Consider the following 14103-nt stretch of genomic DNA (forward strand, 5'->3'; position numbering starts at 1 on the left):
TTTGAAGGATATAGAATTCTTAGTTGACAGTCTTTTTCTTTCAGTGCTTTGAATATGTTGTCCCACTGCCTTCTGGCCTCCAAGGTTTCTGATGAGAAATCAGCTGTCAGTCCTACTGAGGATCCTTTGTATGTGAAAAGTCACTTCTCTCTTACTACTTTCAAGATTCTCTCTTTGTCTTTCACTTTTATAGGTTTGTTTATGATGCGCCTAGATGTAGATCTCTATGAGTTTATCCTATCTGAAGTTCAGTGAGCTTCTTGGATATGGAGATTAATCTTTTTCATCAGATTTGGGAGGTTTTCAGCCATTATTCCTTCAAATATACTTTATTTCACTTTTCTCTTTTCTCTCGCCTTTTAGGACTCCCAATATGTGTGTTTTGACATGCTTGTGGTGTTTCACAGTCCTCTGAGGCTCCAGTCATTTTGTTTATTGTTTTCTTTCTGCTCCTCAGATTGGATAATCTCAGTCGACCTATCTTCAAATTCACTGATTCTTTCCTCTGCCATCTCAAATCTACTGTTGAGCCCCTGTAATGAATTTTTCATTTCAGTTATTATGTTTTACAATTCCAGACTTTCTATTATTTTATAATTTTTATCTCTTTATTGATAGTTTCTATTTGTTAGAACACCATTCTTATACTTTCATTTAGTTCTTTAGACATGGTTTCCTTTAGTTCTTTGACAATATTCCAACTAGTTGATTTATAGTCTATTAATTCCAACATCTGGACTTCCTCAGGGACAGTGTCTACTGACTGCTTTATTTTTCTGTGTTTGGGTCATACTTTATTGTTTCTTCACATGTCTTATAAATTTTAGTTGAAAAATGAATATCTTAAATAATATAATGTGACAACTCTGGAAATCAGATTCCCCCTCCCCACGGTTTGCTTTTGTTGTTCTTTGGAGGGTTTTTTATGGACTTTCCTGAACTAACTCTGTAAAGTCTATATTCTTTGTCATATATGATCATTGAAGTATCTGCTTTTTTAGCTTAGTGGTCAACTAATGATTGGACAGATATTTCTTTAAACACTTAGTAAGTCTCCCAGCCTTTGCTGATGAGCTCTGAGGGCATGCTGGGGCATGCCTTCAATGTTCAGGCAGGCTGTTTACAACTTTGCCTTAGCCTTCACTTCCTGCCTGTGCAGAGCCTCAAGGTCAGCCAGAGATCCTAGGCATGCACACAGCATTATGCATATTTATGGCTTTCTAGATTCCTAGGAATATGTCAGAACTTTTCAAAGCCTCCTATGAACCTCTTATTACTCAGATTTTTCTGTTAAGTTTTGGTCAGCTTGTTGATTGTCTTACCTGTAATCATTGCCTCAAACAGCTGCTGTGTTAAACAATTGCTGCTGATTAGTTTTGAAAAGCACCCCCAAGAAAAACTGTTCACACCAGGTGAATTCTGAGTCAGGTCAAATAGACAAGTCCTGTGAATGGAGTTTTCTGGGGAAGTGCCATACAGGTCAAATAAAGATAGTTTCTGGGAATGGGGCTTTGGAGGAACTCCTACCCTGTTCTGCTTCCTCCATTGGCTGCTAGCCAGCCTGCTGTGTTTTCATCAGAATTGCAAGGGTGTTGATTTTAAAATCTGCTGTGGAAGTGGGAAGAAGAGAATGGGAACAGGAAAAGTTCAAATGCCACAAAACTTACTGTTCTTAGTGAGATTCAGCCTTTTTCTTCAATAAAGGCTTCCTGAATTATTGTAAACCTCTGGTCAGTTTCCAGAGTTCTGATAAAGTTGATTGTGACAATTTTTACCAATATTCTCATTGCTTTTATGGAGGAGAGGATTTTTATAGGCCCTTACTTGGCATTTCTGCCAACATCACTTCCAGGCATATCTTGTTCTTTCACAACCCTAGGATAATGGTATTTCAAAGCCAGGATCTGGGAGCTAGATGTACTCATTGCTACTGGAATGTCCTTGCTTCTAGATCCTTTCATTGTGCAGAGCTTAGGAAATTTCATTATATATATATATGAAATATATACATATGAAATTTTATATATACATATATATGAAATTATATGAAATGTGTTCATACTGATACTTTTGTGGTGTTTTTTTTTTTTTTGGCTACACCGTATGGCTTGTGGGATCTTAGTTCCCCAACCAGGGATCAAACCTGGGCCCCCAGCAGTGAAAGCGCCAAGTCCTAACCACTGAACTGCCAGGGAATTCCCCTGATACTTTTTTTCTTTTAGAAGTAAATTGTTTTATTTCTTTATAATAAACTTATCAACAGTAGTGTGAGCAGTGACTGCCTTCTTTTCATGGCATACCTGATGACAGGGAGCCAACATTATTTCTATGCTTTGTAAATTGTCATCCTCCTTGCCAAGTTTGGATCAGCCTTCCACATTGGATCCTTTTGTGTTTCCAATGTCATGAAATTCCCCCGGAGTTTTGTTAGTCTGAAATTTCCTGGCTGTGTCACTTCATCTGGGGCTTCTTCAGAGTTTACATCACATACTTTCCTCCTTCCTGCATCTCTGGGAGAAGGGGGGATGTGAGCCTGAGAGGAACAGAGGCCATGGAGAGAGGGTCGCCCTTGACTGGTTCAAGATCACACGCAGGAAAATGGAGGGAGAAGGGTCTGGATTTACACGCCTTTTATCCACAGGAGGTGCCTCACCACATTGTCTCACTGTGCAGGTTGGCTCCACTGAAGGAGAAAGGGCGCAGATCAGCAAGTCACTGGAACAGCAGGAGGGAAACATTCCTACCAGTATTAGTGTGGTGTATCTAATGAAAACTGTTTTTTTCATTCTGGGCAGAAACTCACAGGATCCTGGTGATCAGCAATCAGTTGGACCGGGGAATTGGGAGGAGTTTCTTCTCTTTGAGCTGGGATTCCCCAGATACTTTCAATTCTAATCCAACACAACCTAGGGTTCCTTCTAGCCTTCCCCCTTTCTATATTTATATTTCTCTTCTCTAACATTGAGAACCCTAACTTCCAACATTATCAATATATTTACTCATTTGCTCAATCCTACAATACACAGAAAGTATTTTTAGAATTTCAACACCCTTACCACTGTGAAAAACAACTGTAGTAAGGTATAGCTTGAGATTTGTTTGCCCTTTTTATGTCTTTAGATGAGGATATACAAAGTACTGTATTCAAATGTTACATGGTCTAGTTCATTTTGTCATTCAACATGGTTATATTATTCATGTTATATCAAATATAGTTTGTTTCCCTTTATATTAAATTTTAAGTTTTTTCCCATCTATACTGACTTAATTTTATGCATTTAAATGTAATATGTTAGCATGATTCCAAAAGTTAAAATATAAAAAGGCATACACAGATAAAATTTTAAACCTACAGGAAATGGATAATTTTCTAGGGAAACACAGTTTACCAAAATCGACCCCATTTGAGCCTAACAGACCAATTTCCACAAAAGAAATAAAGTTATTAAGGAACTACCCCCTAAAAAAGCATCAGGCCCAGATGGTTTCACAGGGGAATTCTACCAAACTGTTAAAGACCAGTTAATCCCAATGCCACATAAATTGTTACAAAGAACAGAAAATGAAGAGAAACTTCCACATTATTTTTCTAAAGCAATTATAACATTGATAACACAAAAAGAAAAGCATAGACCATTTTCAATCATAAATATCAATGCAAAAGTCCTAAATAAAATATTAGCAAACAAATCCAGAACTAAATTAAGAAAATAAGATAGCAAAACTGTGTAAGTAAGTTTCCTTCTTGGAATGTGAGGATGGTTTGTTATAGGTAATGTATTAATATAATACAACATATTAATAGATCTGAGGAGAAAGTCATATGATCATTTCCATGGATATTTTAAAAGCCTTTAACAAAGTTCAACACCCATTATGATAAAATCATTCTAAAACAGAAATCAACTCATGCCTTCTTAACATAATCAAATTTGTATACCTCAATCCGAAAGTTATTATCAACTTAATAGGACAACATTGAAAGCATTTCCACTAAGGTCAGGAACAAAGCAAGGTGCCCACTGTCTCCATTCCTTTTCAACATTGTACCATACTTAGAGGTATTAGACCAATGCAGTTAGACTAGGCAAAGCAATTATAGATGCAAGAATAGGTAAAGAGGATGTAAAAATATCTCTATTAATAGATGATATGATAGTATATCTGGAAATCCCCCAGAGAACCAATAACAAATTCAAACAATAAAATAACTTATTAACATAGCAGAATATAAAATCAACATACAGAAATCAGTAGTTTTCGTATACACAAATAACCAGATAGAAGAGAAAACCCCATTTAAGGTAACAACAAAAAAGATAAAATATTTCAAGATAAATTTAGCAAGGGGTGTGCAAACTTATATGAGGAAAAGTTTAAAACACTCCTGAAAGACTCAAAGGTAGACTTACACAACTGGAAAGGCATTCCTTATTTGTCGATAGGATTAATTAACATCATAAAGATGTCAGTTTCCCTTCTTAGGTCTCTATTTTTAATTTATAAGTATAATGTGATCCCCCAAAATATACCTATAAGCTGTTATCTGGAGCTGGACAAGTTGATAGTAGAGTTCATATGGAAAAGCAAACATGCAAGAATAGCCAGGAAAACCCTGAAAAAGAAGAGCTATGAGAGGGGACTAGCCCTTCCAGCCTACAAGGAGTTTAATGCATTTGCCAGCAAACATTTTATGAAGCTTTTCTAATTTAAACAATATGATGCTGACACATGAATAGGTAGACTAACAGACTAAAAGAAGAAAAATTAAAAACCCAGATTTAGATCCATGTACATATGGAAATTTAGTAGATGATAAAGGTGGCAAGCTTTGTTTTTGACATTTAAGTTCTTCATCCATCTGAAGTTGATTTTCTTTTTCTGTTTCTTTTTAGCATTCTTACAAACATCTTTATTACATGTTTTCTTTAACGCTTCTCTACATGCATTACAGAGGGGTCATCACATCCATTCACTTACATTATGCTGTTCTCAATGTAGCAATCAAGTAGCACTCTTCCAAACATCTTTATTACATGTGTTCCTTGAAATTGATTTTCATATACAGTGTGAGATAGGTAGGGATCCAGTTTCATCTTTTTCCTTATAGGCAACACTTTTTTCCCCACTGATCTGGTATGCCACCTCCGTCATATCCTAAAATCCTATATATGTGTGGGGCAAGTTCAGGACTCTTCTGTTCTACTCCGTCGGTCACTTTCTCTATACCTGTTCCAGTGCAGTACTGTCTTAATAACTATATTTTCTCATTAATTCCTGATATCTAGTAGGGCAGACGCACCTCCTGGCTGTCTGTAGCTGTGCAGAGGCTATTTTTGTCAAGGGACAGAAAGAACAGGACTTCAGAGGCCAGGAAGAAGACAAAGTTAATGGTGGGTAATGGTGGCGAGTGGTGGCAGAAGCATTAGACTTCCCACAGGCCAGCTCGCCTCCCCTATTTCCTCTTTTGTCCCCAACCCCACTGTGCAGCATGGAGGGGCAAAAGCTAGGCCTGGATTTGTGGGAGCAGTCTTGCGCCACCCCGTACTTTGAAGCTGGAAGGCACATATGAGGACTCTGGCCCCCCTACCCCATCTACTCCCATCCAGTTTGGAGACAACCAGGAATCCTCAGGGATACTCAGCTCAATGTGTCTAAATAGTCACCAGTCAGGGGTGGGGCACAGGGAAGATCTTGTGAAGCACAGTTTGACTTCTTTTCACCCCGACTTCCCTAGCCTGGTGATCTACTTACATCAACTTGGTCATGCAGACCTAGAAGGTAGGGTGCTATGGGAATAAGGACTTCCCTTCCCTTGCTACCTGCACTCCAGGTGATTTGTGGCTCAGCAAATATTTGCAGAGGGTTCATGATGTGATGGGTGGAGTCCAGCACCAAGGTCTCTCTGGATCCGGTCCCCTCTCTGGGCCCAGGATTCATGGTCCCTGTGCTATGAGGAAAGAGAGGGTGCTTTGGGGTGAGAATCAACAGGGTCAGGGGTGTGGGGATTGAGTGAAAAGAGAGCAGGAGTGGGGCTTCCCTGGTGGCGCAGTGGTTGAGAATCCTCCTGCCGATGCAGGGGACACGGGTTCGTGCCCCGGTCCGGGAAGATCCCACATGCCGCGGAGCGGCTGGGCCCGTGAGCCATGGCCGCTGAGCCTGTGCATCCGGAGCCTGTGCTCCGCAACGGGAGAGGCCGCAACAGTGAGAGGCCCACGTATCACAAAAAAAAAAAAAAAAAAAAAAGAGAGAGCAGGAGTGAGGGAGCAATTGAAGTAAAGAGCGAGGGAGATATGTCAAGAGGGTGAGGGTTCCTTTTTCTTCCCTTTCTTTTTTTTAACTTATTATTTTTTTATTGAAGTATAGTTGACTTATAATATTATATTAGTTTCAGGTGTGCAACATAGTGATTCACAATTGTAATTGATTATACTCCATTTACAGTTATTATAAAATATTGGCTATATTCTCTGTGCTGTACAGTATATTCTTGTAGCTTATGGGGTTTTGTTTTGAGGGGCCAATTTCATTGAGGTATAACAAGTTCTGAAAAGGGGACATATCATAAGTGTACAGCTCATTGAATTTTCACAAAGTGAACACACTCCTGTCTTCTGCACCCAGATCAAGAAACACAACACAAACCAGATAGATCCCTAGCACAGTTAGAAGCTGGTGGTCTTTGGGAGGCTTGAGGGGGTGGTGGGGGGAGGTTGATGGGCTTAGATTTGTTTGTGATGTTGAAGGAGGTGAAGCGTCCCCAGCCCACTGTGGCTGAATAGAAGTCTGGGTCCAAGGCCAGAGGCTGTTGTACAGGAAGATTCAACAGCAGATATCAGGTCACCGGGGAAGACAGCCCAGTTCATGGCTTCATGTTCTTCTTGCCCGTGCTCAGATAAACAGAGGTCCCTCCACGGACACTGTGCAAGGTTGGGACTCAGGTATGTGGCTTTGCGGGGGTGGCAGGGAGGCACCTGGGGGTGGTTGGGCAGGACACTCCTCCACTCGCTTCTCCTCATAGCTTCTGCTCCTGGAAGAGAAGGGCCACCGACGCTAAGGATAGGCAGGGGAACCAGGGACCCATGAAAGGGAATAGCAAACATCGAGGAAACAAAGAGGAGTGGGGAGCAGAGAGGAAAGAAGAGAGCTAGGAGAGGGCGCAGGAGCGGGGGGAGGGATAGAACACGGAGAAGGAGCAGGGGCAGGGGATCCGGAGAGGAAGTAGGGACCAGCAAACAGGAACATGGAGCAGAAAGAACAGGGAAGATCTGGAGCTGTGGCTGCAGGCATACCTGAGGGGCACACTCAAGGCCCCGGGCATCCTTACCTGTAGATATTCAACATACCTTCCTGATATACTCCTCCCCGAGCCCCTTCCAAGGCTACACAACTCAGTGCAGGTTCCCATCCCTCAAAGAGCCTAGAGGGGATGGATGCCATGTCCTGATGGTCAGTAAAGTATGACCAGATGTCATTTGGCTGGGACAGATTGTGATCCCCAGGTGGTCAATCCCAAAGATCCAGGACATTATGGGTCAGGGACAGAATTTTCTGTGGTTGGCTGAAATCAGGAGCACAGTATCATGAGGTTGGGAGTATTTGGTGGAAGAATGCCCCAGGGAGGGGCACTTTGTTCCAGGTCTGGGACAGAGCTGGAAGTCTGAGGATGAGGAGTCCATGCAGGGTGGGGACAGGCTGGCTCACCTGAGATAAGGAATTCCTAGAAGAAAACTTCTCCCCATGGGTGTCACCACCACTGTTCTTGCTGGGTGTGTAGATAGATACAACCACATTGCTCTTTATATTTGGGTACTTTCATGACCCCGAGTTTCAGGACCCCTTTCAGAACGTTGATTGTCTGTGAGGGGGGAAAGAGAGAGGGACACTGGGACTGAGGAGCATTTATGGGGTGAGGGGCTGGGTCTTAGTATCGCATCATTAGCTTTTGGATCTCAAAGACCCACCCTATTCCCTCAGTCAGAGCAAGGTAGGGGCTTGTATTTTGGTGGGGAGGTGGGTACAGGGAAGAGGTGAGCAGGGTGCCCTGGTTACCTGAACTCATAATGCCTCATGGTCTCAGTGAGAAGACCCAGGAATTAAGCCACAAGGACTAAGGGTGGGAGAAATGTGTCCGGGGACCCCTTGGGGTTCAAACATTCAAGATTTTCCCTGTCCCCAAGACTCTTGGGAAAAAAGGGTTTGCAGAGCAGCTACCATCCAGGTTCAACCACCTCAGGGGGCTTTATCCACCCTTCTGGAACCTCACTGTGAGTCCCTGCGTCGGAGGCTTCTCTGAGGTCTACCCAGACTTACCCACGTCTGTGTTACAATAAACAGTATGAGGGCCATCCCAAGGGTGGTCAGGGACAGAGCCAGGAGCAAAGCAGGGACCAGCAGGAAGTTGGAACTCATGACAAGGACCTGGAGACACAGTGGGGGTGGGGGGAGTTGAAGCATGACTTTTCCCTGGCCCCGCTCACCCCCAATCAGGAGAAGATTCAGGGAACATTTAATTAACACTACAACTTTCCAGGGGCCTGGGGTCAGGGGAGGCCCCCATGGTGTGGTGGGGGGAAAGGACACTGAGACTGGGCCTCTGGTACCAATGGCCCCACCTCCATTCATCAGAGCTGTAGCTCTCCACAAAGGTTCAGCAGGAGGCCCAAGCTCAGTGATGGATAAATAGTCAACAGGGAGGTGCGGCCTGGGCATTCCTGCCCATTTGAACCCTCTATTTTACTCTTATAAGAGATCATGTCTTCAGCCTTCTATTGGAGTGGGGATTGGTACTTGTGGCATGTCTGTGGTTCTCACAGCTTCTCATGCAGACTTTCAACTAATCTCTTTCTTAAACTCCACCTTCACCCATACATCCAGAGAGAACTTGTGCTCTAATCATTTCCTTTGGTGGGCGCTCTGCAGTATAACTGGGGTTGGTCCTCAGATTTCACCACTACTGGCATAGGAAGTGTCCAAGGCTGGAGAGTGAGACGTAGGTGTCAATACTGATAAAAAGGAAGGGTTGTTCATATAGAAATCTACCTCTTCATCTGTCATTGGGGGGTGTGGAGAGATGTTTCAACATGTAGGGTAATATATTGGGAGCTGTTCCAGCAGGGAGATTTTCCAACTAGAGATATCTAAGGATGGGGAAATGTGTTAATGGGGGGAGTCAATCAAAAGGGGCCCGTATGGATGGATGGGGTTTTATGAATGGAAAGATTTTAAAGTGGGCTTATCAATGAGGTAGATATCAATGGTGGGTATTTCTGAATAGGAAGATTGACAATGAGAGCATTTTGATGGGCATGTCTGAATGGGGAGATATGCCAGTAGAATACAGGGGAAGATTTGTCAATAGAGGTTGTCAATGAGAATTATGTCATAGAAAGGTATTTATGAATAGAGAGATTTATCACCTGAGTGGTCATAGGAGATATGCCAATGGATTAGGTAATTATGAAGAGAGATATTTGTCACTGGGGTCCATGAGTGGGTGATAGATTACTGCTGGGTATTTGTGAATGGGGATATTTGTCAATGGGGGGGGTCTCCCATGGAGTTATGTCAATGGGATATTTATGAATAAAGAGGGTAGCTCAACAGAGGTATTTGTTAGTGGGGTATTTGTGAAAGAGGTATTTGTACAGTGAAGAGAGGGGACTTTTCAAAGGAAAGATTTACCAAGGGCTTAGAGATTTGTCACCTGTAGTTTTGTCAACAATAGAGATTTATAAATGTGGTGATTTGTCCACAGTGAGGACTTCGTAGTGGGGAACGTTATCACTGGGGAGAGGGGCTGTCCTCAGAAGTCTTTTTAAATGTTGGTATTTTTTTTTAATATTGACTCACTATGTTGTACACCTGAAACTAATATTGTAAATCATCTATACTTCAATTTTTTAAAATGCGTTTTTATTAATTTATTTATTTTTGCTGTGTTGGGACTTCGTTTCTGTGCGAGGGCTTTCTCCAGTTGTGGCAAGCGGAGGCCACTCTTCATTGCGGTGCGCGGGCCTCTTCACCATCGCGGCCTCTCTTGTTGCGGAGCACAGGCTCCAGACGCGCAGGCTCAGTAGTTGTGGCTCACGGGCCTAGTTGCTCCGCGGCATGTGGGATCCTCCCAGACCAGGGCTCGAACCCGTGTCTCCTGCATTAGCAGGCAGACTCTCAACCACTGCGCCACCAGGGAAGCCCTAAATGTTGGTATTTTTAAGGGGGGTGATTTGCACACTGGGAAGCAGTGTAAAAGTATCATAGTAATAAGAAAAAACAAATGAGCATATTAAATATTTGTAACATCTGTGGGGGAGATTATCAGGATCACGAGTTAAACTAAGGTTTCCAGGGAGCAATTATTACTACTGATATTATACATTATTTCCAATGTTGTAAATTATCATTCCTGACACTAAACGTGATTTTCAATATTGTAAATAATCATTAGTGAGAAGAATGATCACTACTAAAGTTATACATTAAATTACATTTATCTTACTACTACTAACTAATACTTGTGCTATGTGCCTAACACAGTTCCAGGCACTTTACACGTAAAGTTACATTGTCCCTAGGAGTTAGGCATTCGTTTTATACCAATTTTACAGATGTGGAAACTGAGGCATAAAGAGGTAATGTGATTTCCCCAAGGTCTCAGAGCTAGTACATGGAAGGGGCAGGATGTGACTGCAAATGACCTGGCTCTAGTGTTTAGGCTCTTAACCACTACACTACACTGCCAATCTAGAAATTAAAATCACTGTTAATAATCTTACACAGGAAGTTATTGTTAGGAGAGTTTCATGTGTTTTGACCCCCCCCCAAAAATACCCAATGAATGAATGAACCCATTAATCATCCTCCAACCCTAGTACAGACCTCGGAAGGATTCTGGGTAGGGATTGTGAGACCCATTTTTCAGAGAGAAGTACTGAGGGTTGGGTGAGGGTAGGGCCAGCCCCCATACTACCCATGGAGCTGGACCCCATGCCACACCCCCTCAGCATTGGTCCCAGGGTGCTCCCACCAGGTCGTCTGACATAGGTTTGTTCCCAGACACTACACAGGGACACTGCCTGCTGAGTGGTAGTTCTTTATTTCATTGTCTTGGAGAAAGAAAGGCGGGAGTGGGAATGGGGGTGAACACTGTGCAGGCTTCGGCTTCTGCTGGGGGCAGGATTCAGGCCATCTGGGGCCGCAAGGACTGCCAAGTGCACATCCCTGGCTCCCGGGGCAGGCAGGCAAGGTGGCGGCTCTGGAAGCCCTTGTCAGAGCCTGTGAGGAGCTGGTCCGTCCACAAGCAATGAGTGTCACTCTGCAGTTTGCAGGGGATGGATGAACAGGGAAACACCTGGAGGAGGGGAGGGAGACACGTCTCTGAGGGCTTCTCCTCCTGCCCCTACCTCCCCTCCAGAGGAGGACCTTCTGCTCCTCAGCTTCTAACTTGGAGCTGCTGGGGAGACCTGGTGTCACCCCACCTGGGTACAGACTCAAGAACACTCCCTCCCATTGTGGGGAACAGTCATTGGGCTTGAGGAGGTGACAGCAATCCAGGAAAAGGATCAGCTTCCCGGAATGGTGGTGGGTGAACAGTCAGGCAGGTCTCCTGGGGACCTGTCCCATTGGATAGGAAACAGCTGGCAGTAGCAGGGAACAACCGGTGGGCAGGAAACTTAAGCATAAGGAGACGTGGGGCTCAGAGATAGTCACTGGGGTCAGAGGACATTCAGGGCCATCAGGGAGCAGTCTTGGAACAGTCAGAGTGGCCGAGCAGTCACAAGGGGGAGTCAGAGGGACAGGAAGCAGCCAGAAAGTCCAGGAAACAGCGAATTCCCAGGTATCAGACACAGGGCAAAGGAACAAGCAGAATGTCCAGGGGAACAGTCTCAGATTTGAGGGAACAGCAAGAGAGATCAGGGACATCCCTAGGGTTTGGGAAGCAGCCATAGGGACAAGGAATAGTCAGAGGGAACCAAAAACAAGCCATGGTTTGGGGAAGAGCCCAAGGACTGCTCTCGAGGTGGCGGGCAAGGTCCAAGCACTCACTGTGCATTCCTCACAGCCAGCAGCATAGGTCTTGGTGAAGCCCCGGCGCTGAGCGGAGCTCAGACTGTTCCAAGGAGCCACGAAACTGCAGGTGGTGATGTACAGGTTCCCGTTCGACAGTTGTCCTGCGGAGGGTGGGGGTGGTCAGCAGGCAGATTCTGATTGGCTGGGCCAGGGACAAAGTGGTGCCAGACTGGTGTCCCAGGACCACAGACCCCGCTGGGCAAAGCCCCAGCCTTCTGATAGGCTGAAATTGGGGCGGTCCCCATTTCAACTGGGACCATTCCCACAGAGCCTCCCCTCCCTCCCTTGCAGTTGCCAGGCAGCAGCGGAGGGGTGGCGTGGCACAGGGCGATGGGGCGGGGCCTCACCAGCTATGAGAAACTCCTCACTGCGGTTCTGGGACCTGTGGAAGTATCCGCAGACGCTCTCCATGGCGGCGGTGTAGATGAACCGGATGTCAGAGGCATCCCCCAAGGCATTGAACCCTTTGAACATCTGTCAATGGATGAGGGGAAGAATCTTTTACTGACATAATCCTCCCACTCCACATTCTTCCCCGAAGTCGTATAGCACTCTGATATCACAGCTAATTTCCTCGCCAAACCAGTGGCCAAAGGCTTTTATTTTGACAGGGAGGAAGATTTTAGGAACTGCTGGGGGAAGGGGCAGGAGGGATACCTTGGTCATCTTGATCTCGTAACGCTGGTATAAGGTGGTCTGGTTGACTTCTGCAGTCCCCACAAACTTGGCCCTGATGACTGCAGGAGAACGGGAAAAAAACGAATCAAAGGGACTGCATGAGCCAATAAAAATAATCACAATAATAATTCTAGCAAAGCACATACTTAAATAGGGATTGCTGGATGCCGGACAGCACCCTAGCGATTTATACATTTGTTAATTGCTTCATCTGTATGTTGGTGCCTACTCTTAGCCAAGCACTGCTTCAAGCCTTTTTCACATATTCATCATGTGTTCGTTCACTCAACAAATATTTTGGAGCACCTGCTCTGCGCCAGGCACTGTTCTTGGTGTCAGGGACATAACAGTGAACGAAACACAGAAATCCGTTCCTTGTGGAGCTCACATTCTAGCCAGGAGAAGAGAGACTAAACGCAAGCAAAATAATTAAGTATATAGGAAGTTAGACGGTATTAAGTGTGATGGGGAACTTCAGAGCTGGGTGGGGGGGATCAGGAGTAGTAGGGGGCAGGGGTTCAAGTTTTGAACAGGGTGGTCAGGGAAGGCCACCCTGAGAAGGGGACATTTGGTATACCCGTACCCCCATGTGGATACCTGGGGGGACGGGTATACCAGGCAGAGGAAGTAGACAGTACAAAGGCCCTGAGGTGGGATTGGGCCTTGAGTAATCAAGAAAGTGTGAGGATGGCAAAGCGGCTAAAGCAGAGGCAGTGTGGGGCTGAGTGGAATTGTTCTAGAGGTAGGCACCATCGTGAACCCCACTGGACTGAGAGGGAAACCAAAGCCCAGAGTGTGTGGGCAGGGCGGATACACTCACCGAGGTCGGAGCTGCAGAAGGCCGTCTGTGGGTGGGGTGGGACGCAGGTACAGGCTTGGCTGGGGGCTGTCAGCCACAGCAGTAACAGGATGCCAGAGGCCAGGGGTGCAAAGGGGGCCATGGTGCGTTCTGTGGGGGTAGGGAGGAGGGTTCAGAGGGCCTCCAGCTCAGCGGATCCATGTACCTGGGCAGGCCTCCCACCCCATTCTACCCCCCACACACTAGGTTGGGGAGTTTGGGGATTTTAAGGGGCTTGGGGATTTGAGAGCCCAGGGGAGTCTAGTGGGGTAGGGAGTCAGGAGAGTTTAGGAGTTGTGGAGTTTGAGGGATTTAGGGGACTAGGTGAGTGGGGGAGTTACGGGGCTGTAGCGTTTGGGGAATAAGGGGGCTGGGGAGTTTGAGAATTTAATTTAAGAGTGTTGAAGAAGTCAGAAAGTTGAGGAGTTGGGGCTGAGGAATTTGGGCTTTGGGGAGCTGGAGGAGTTTTGGGGGAGGTTGGGAGTTTGGGGGTTGCGCATATTGAGAGAGGGAGGAGG

At 45.1% G+C, this 14103-nt stretch overlaps 2 protein-coding genes across 3 annotated transcripts in view; one reads left to right on the forward strand and one right to left on the reverse strand.

Annotated features, from left to right (window-relative positions):
- SYN1 (synapsin I) overlaps positions 1-14103 on the forward strand; it is a 43883-nt gene that overhangs the window by 18430 nt on the left and 11350 nt on the right. The window lies entirely within an intron of this gene.
- The window catches only part of TIMP1 (TIMP metallopeptidase inhibitor 1), a 3949-nt gene continuing 922 nt past the window's right edge, over positions 11077-14103 (reverse strand). The window contains exons 2-6 of the mRNA XM_007104187.3: positions 13568-13696; positions 12727-12806; positions 12417-12543; positions 12046-12170; positions 11077-11350 (exon numbers count right to left, since the gene is read on the reverse strand). Of these exons, the coding sequence (XP_007104249.1) occupies positions 11180-11350; positions 12046-12170; positions 12417-12543; positions 12727-12806; positions 13568-13688 (624 nt within the window). The 5' untranslated portion in view covers positions 13689-13696 and the 3' untranslated portion in view covers positions 11077-11179. The remainder of the gene's footprint in view (positions 11351-12045; positions 12171-12416; positions 12544-12726; positions 12807-13567; positions 13697-14103) is intronic.

The sequence above is a fragment of the Physeter macrocephalus genome, chromosome 21 (assembly GCF_002837175.3).
Source record: "Physeter macrocephalus isolate SW-GA chromosome 21, ASM283717v5, whole genome shotgun sequence".
Taxonomy (NCBI): domain Eukaryota; kingdom Metazoa; phylum Chordata; class Mammalia; order Artiodactyla; family Physeteridae; genus Physeter; species Physeter macrocephalus.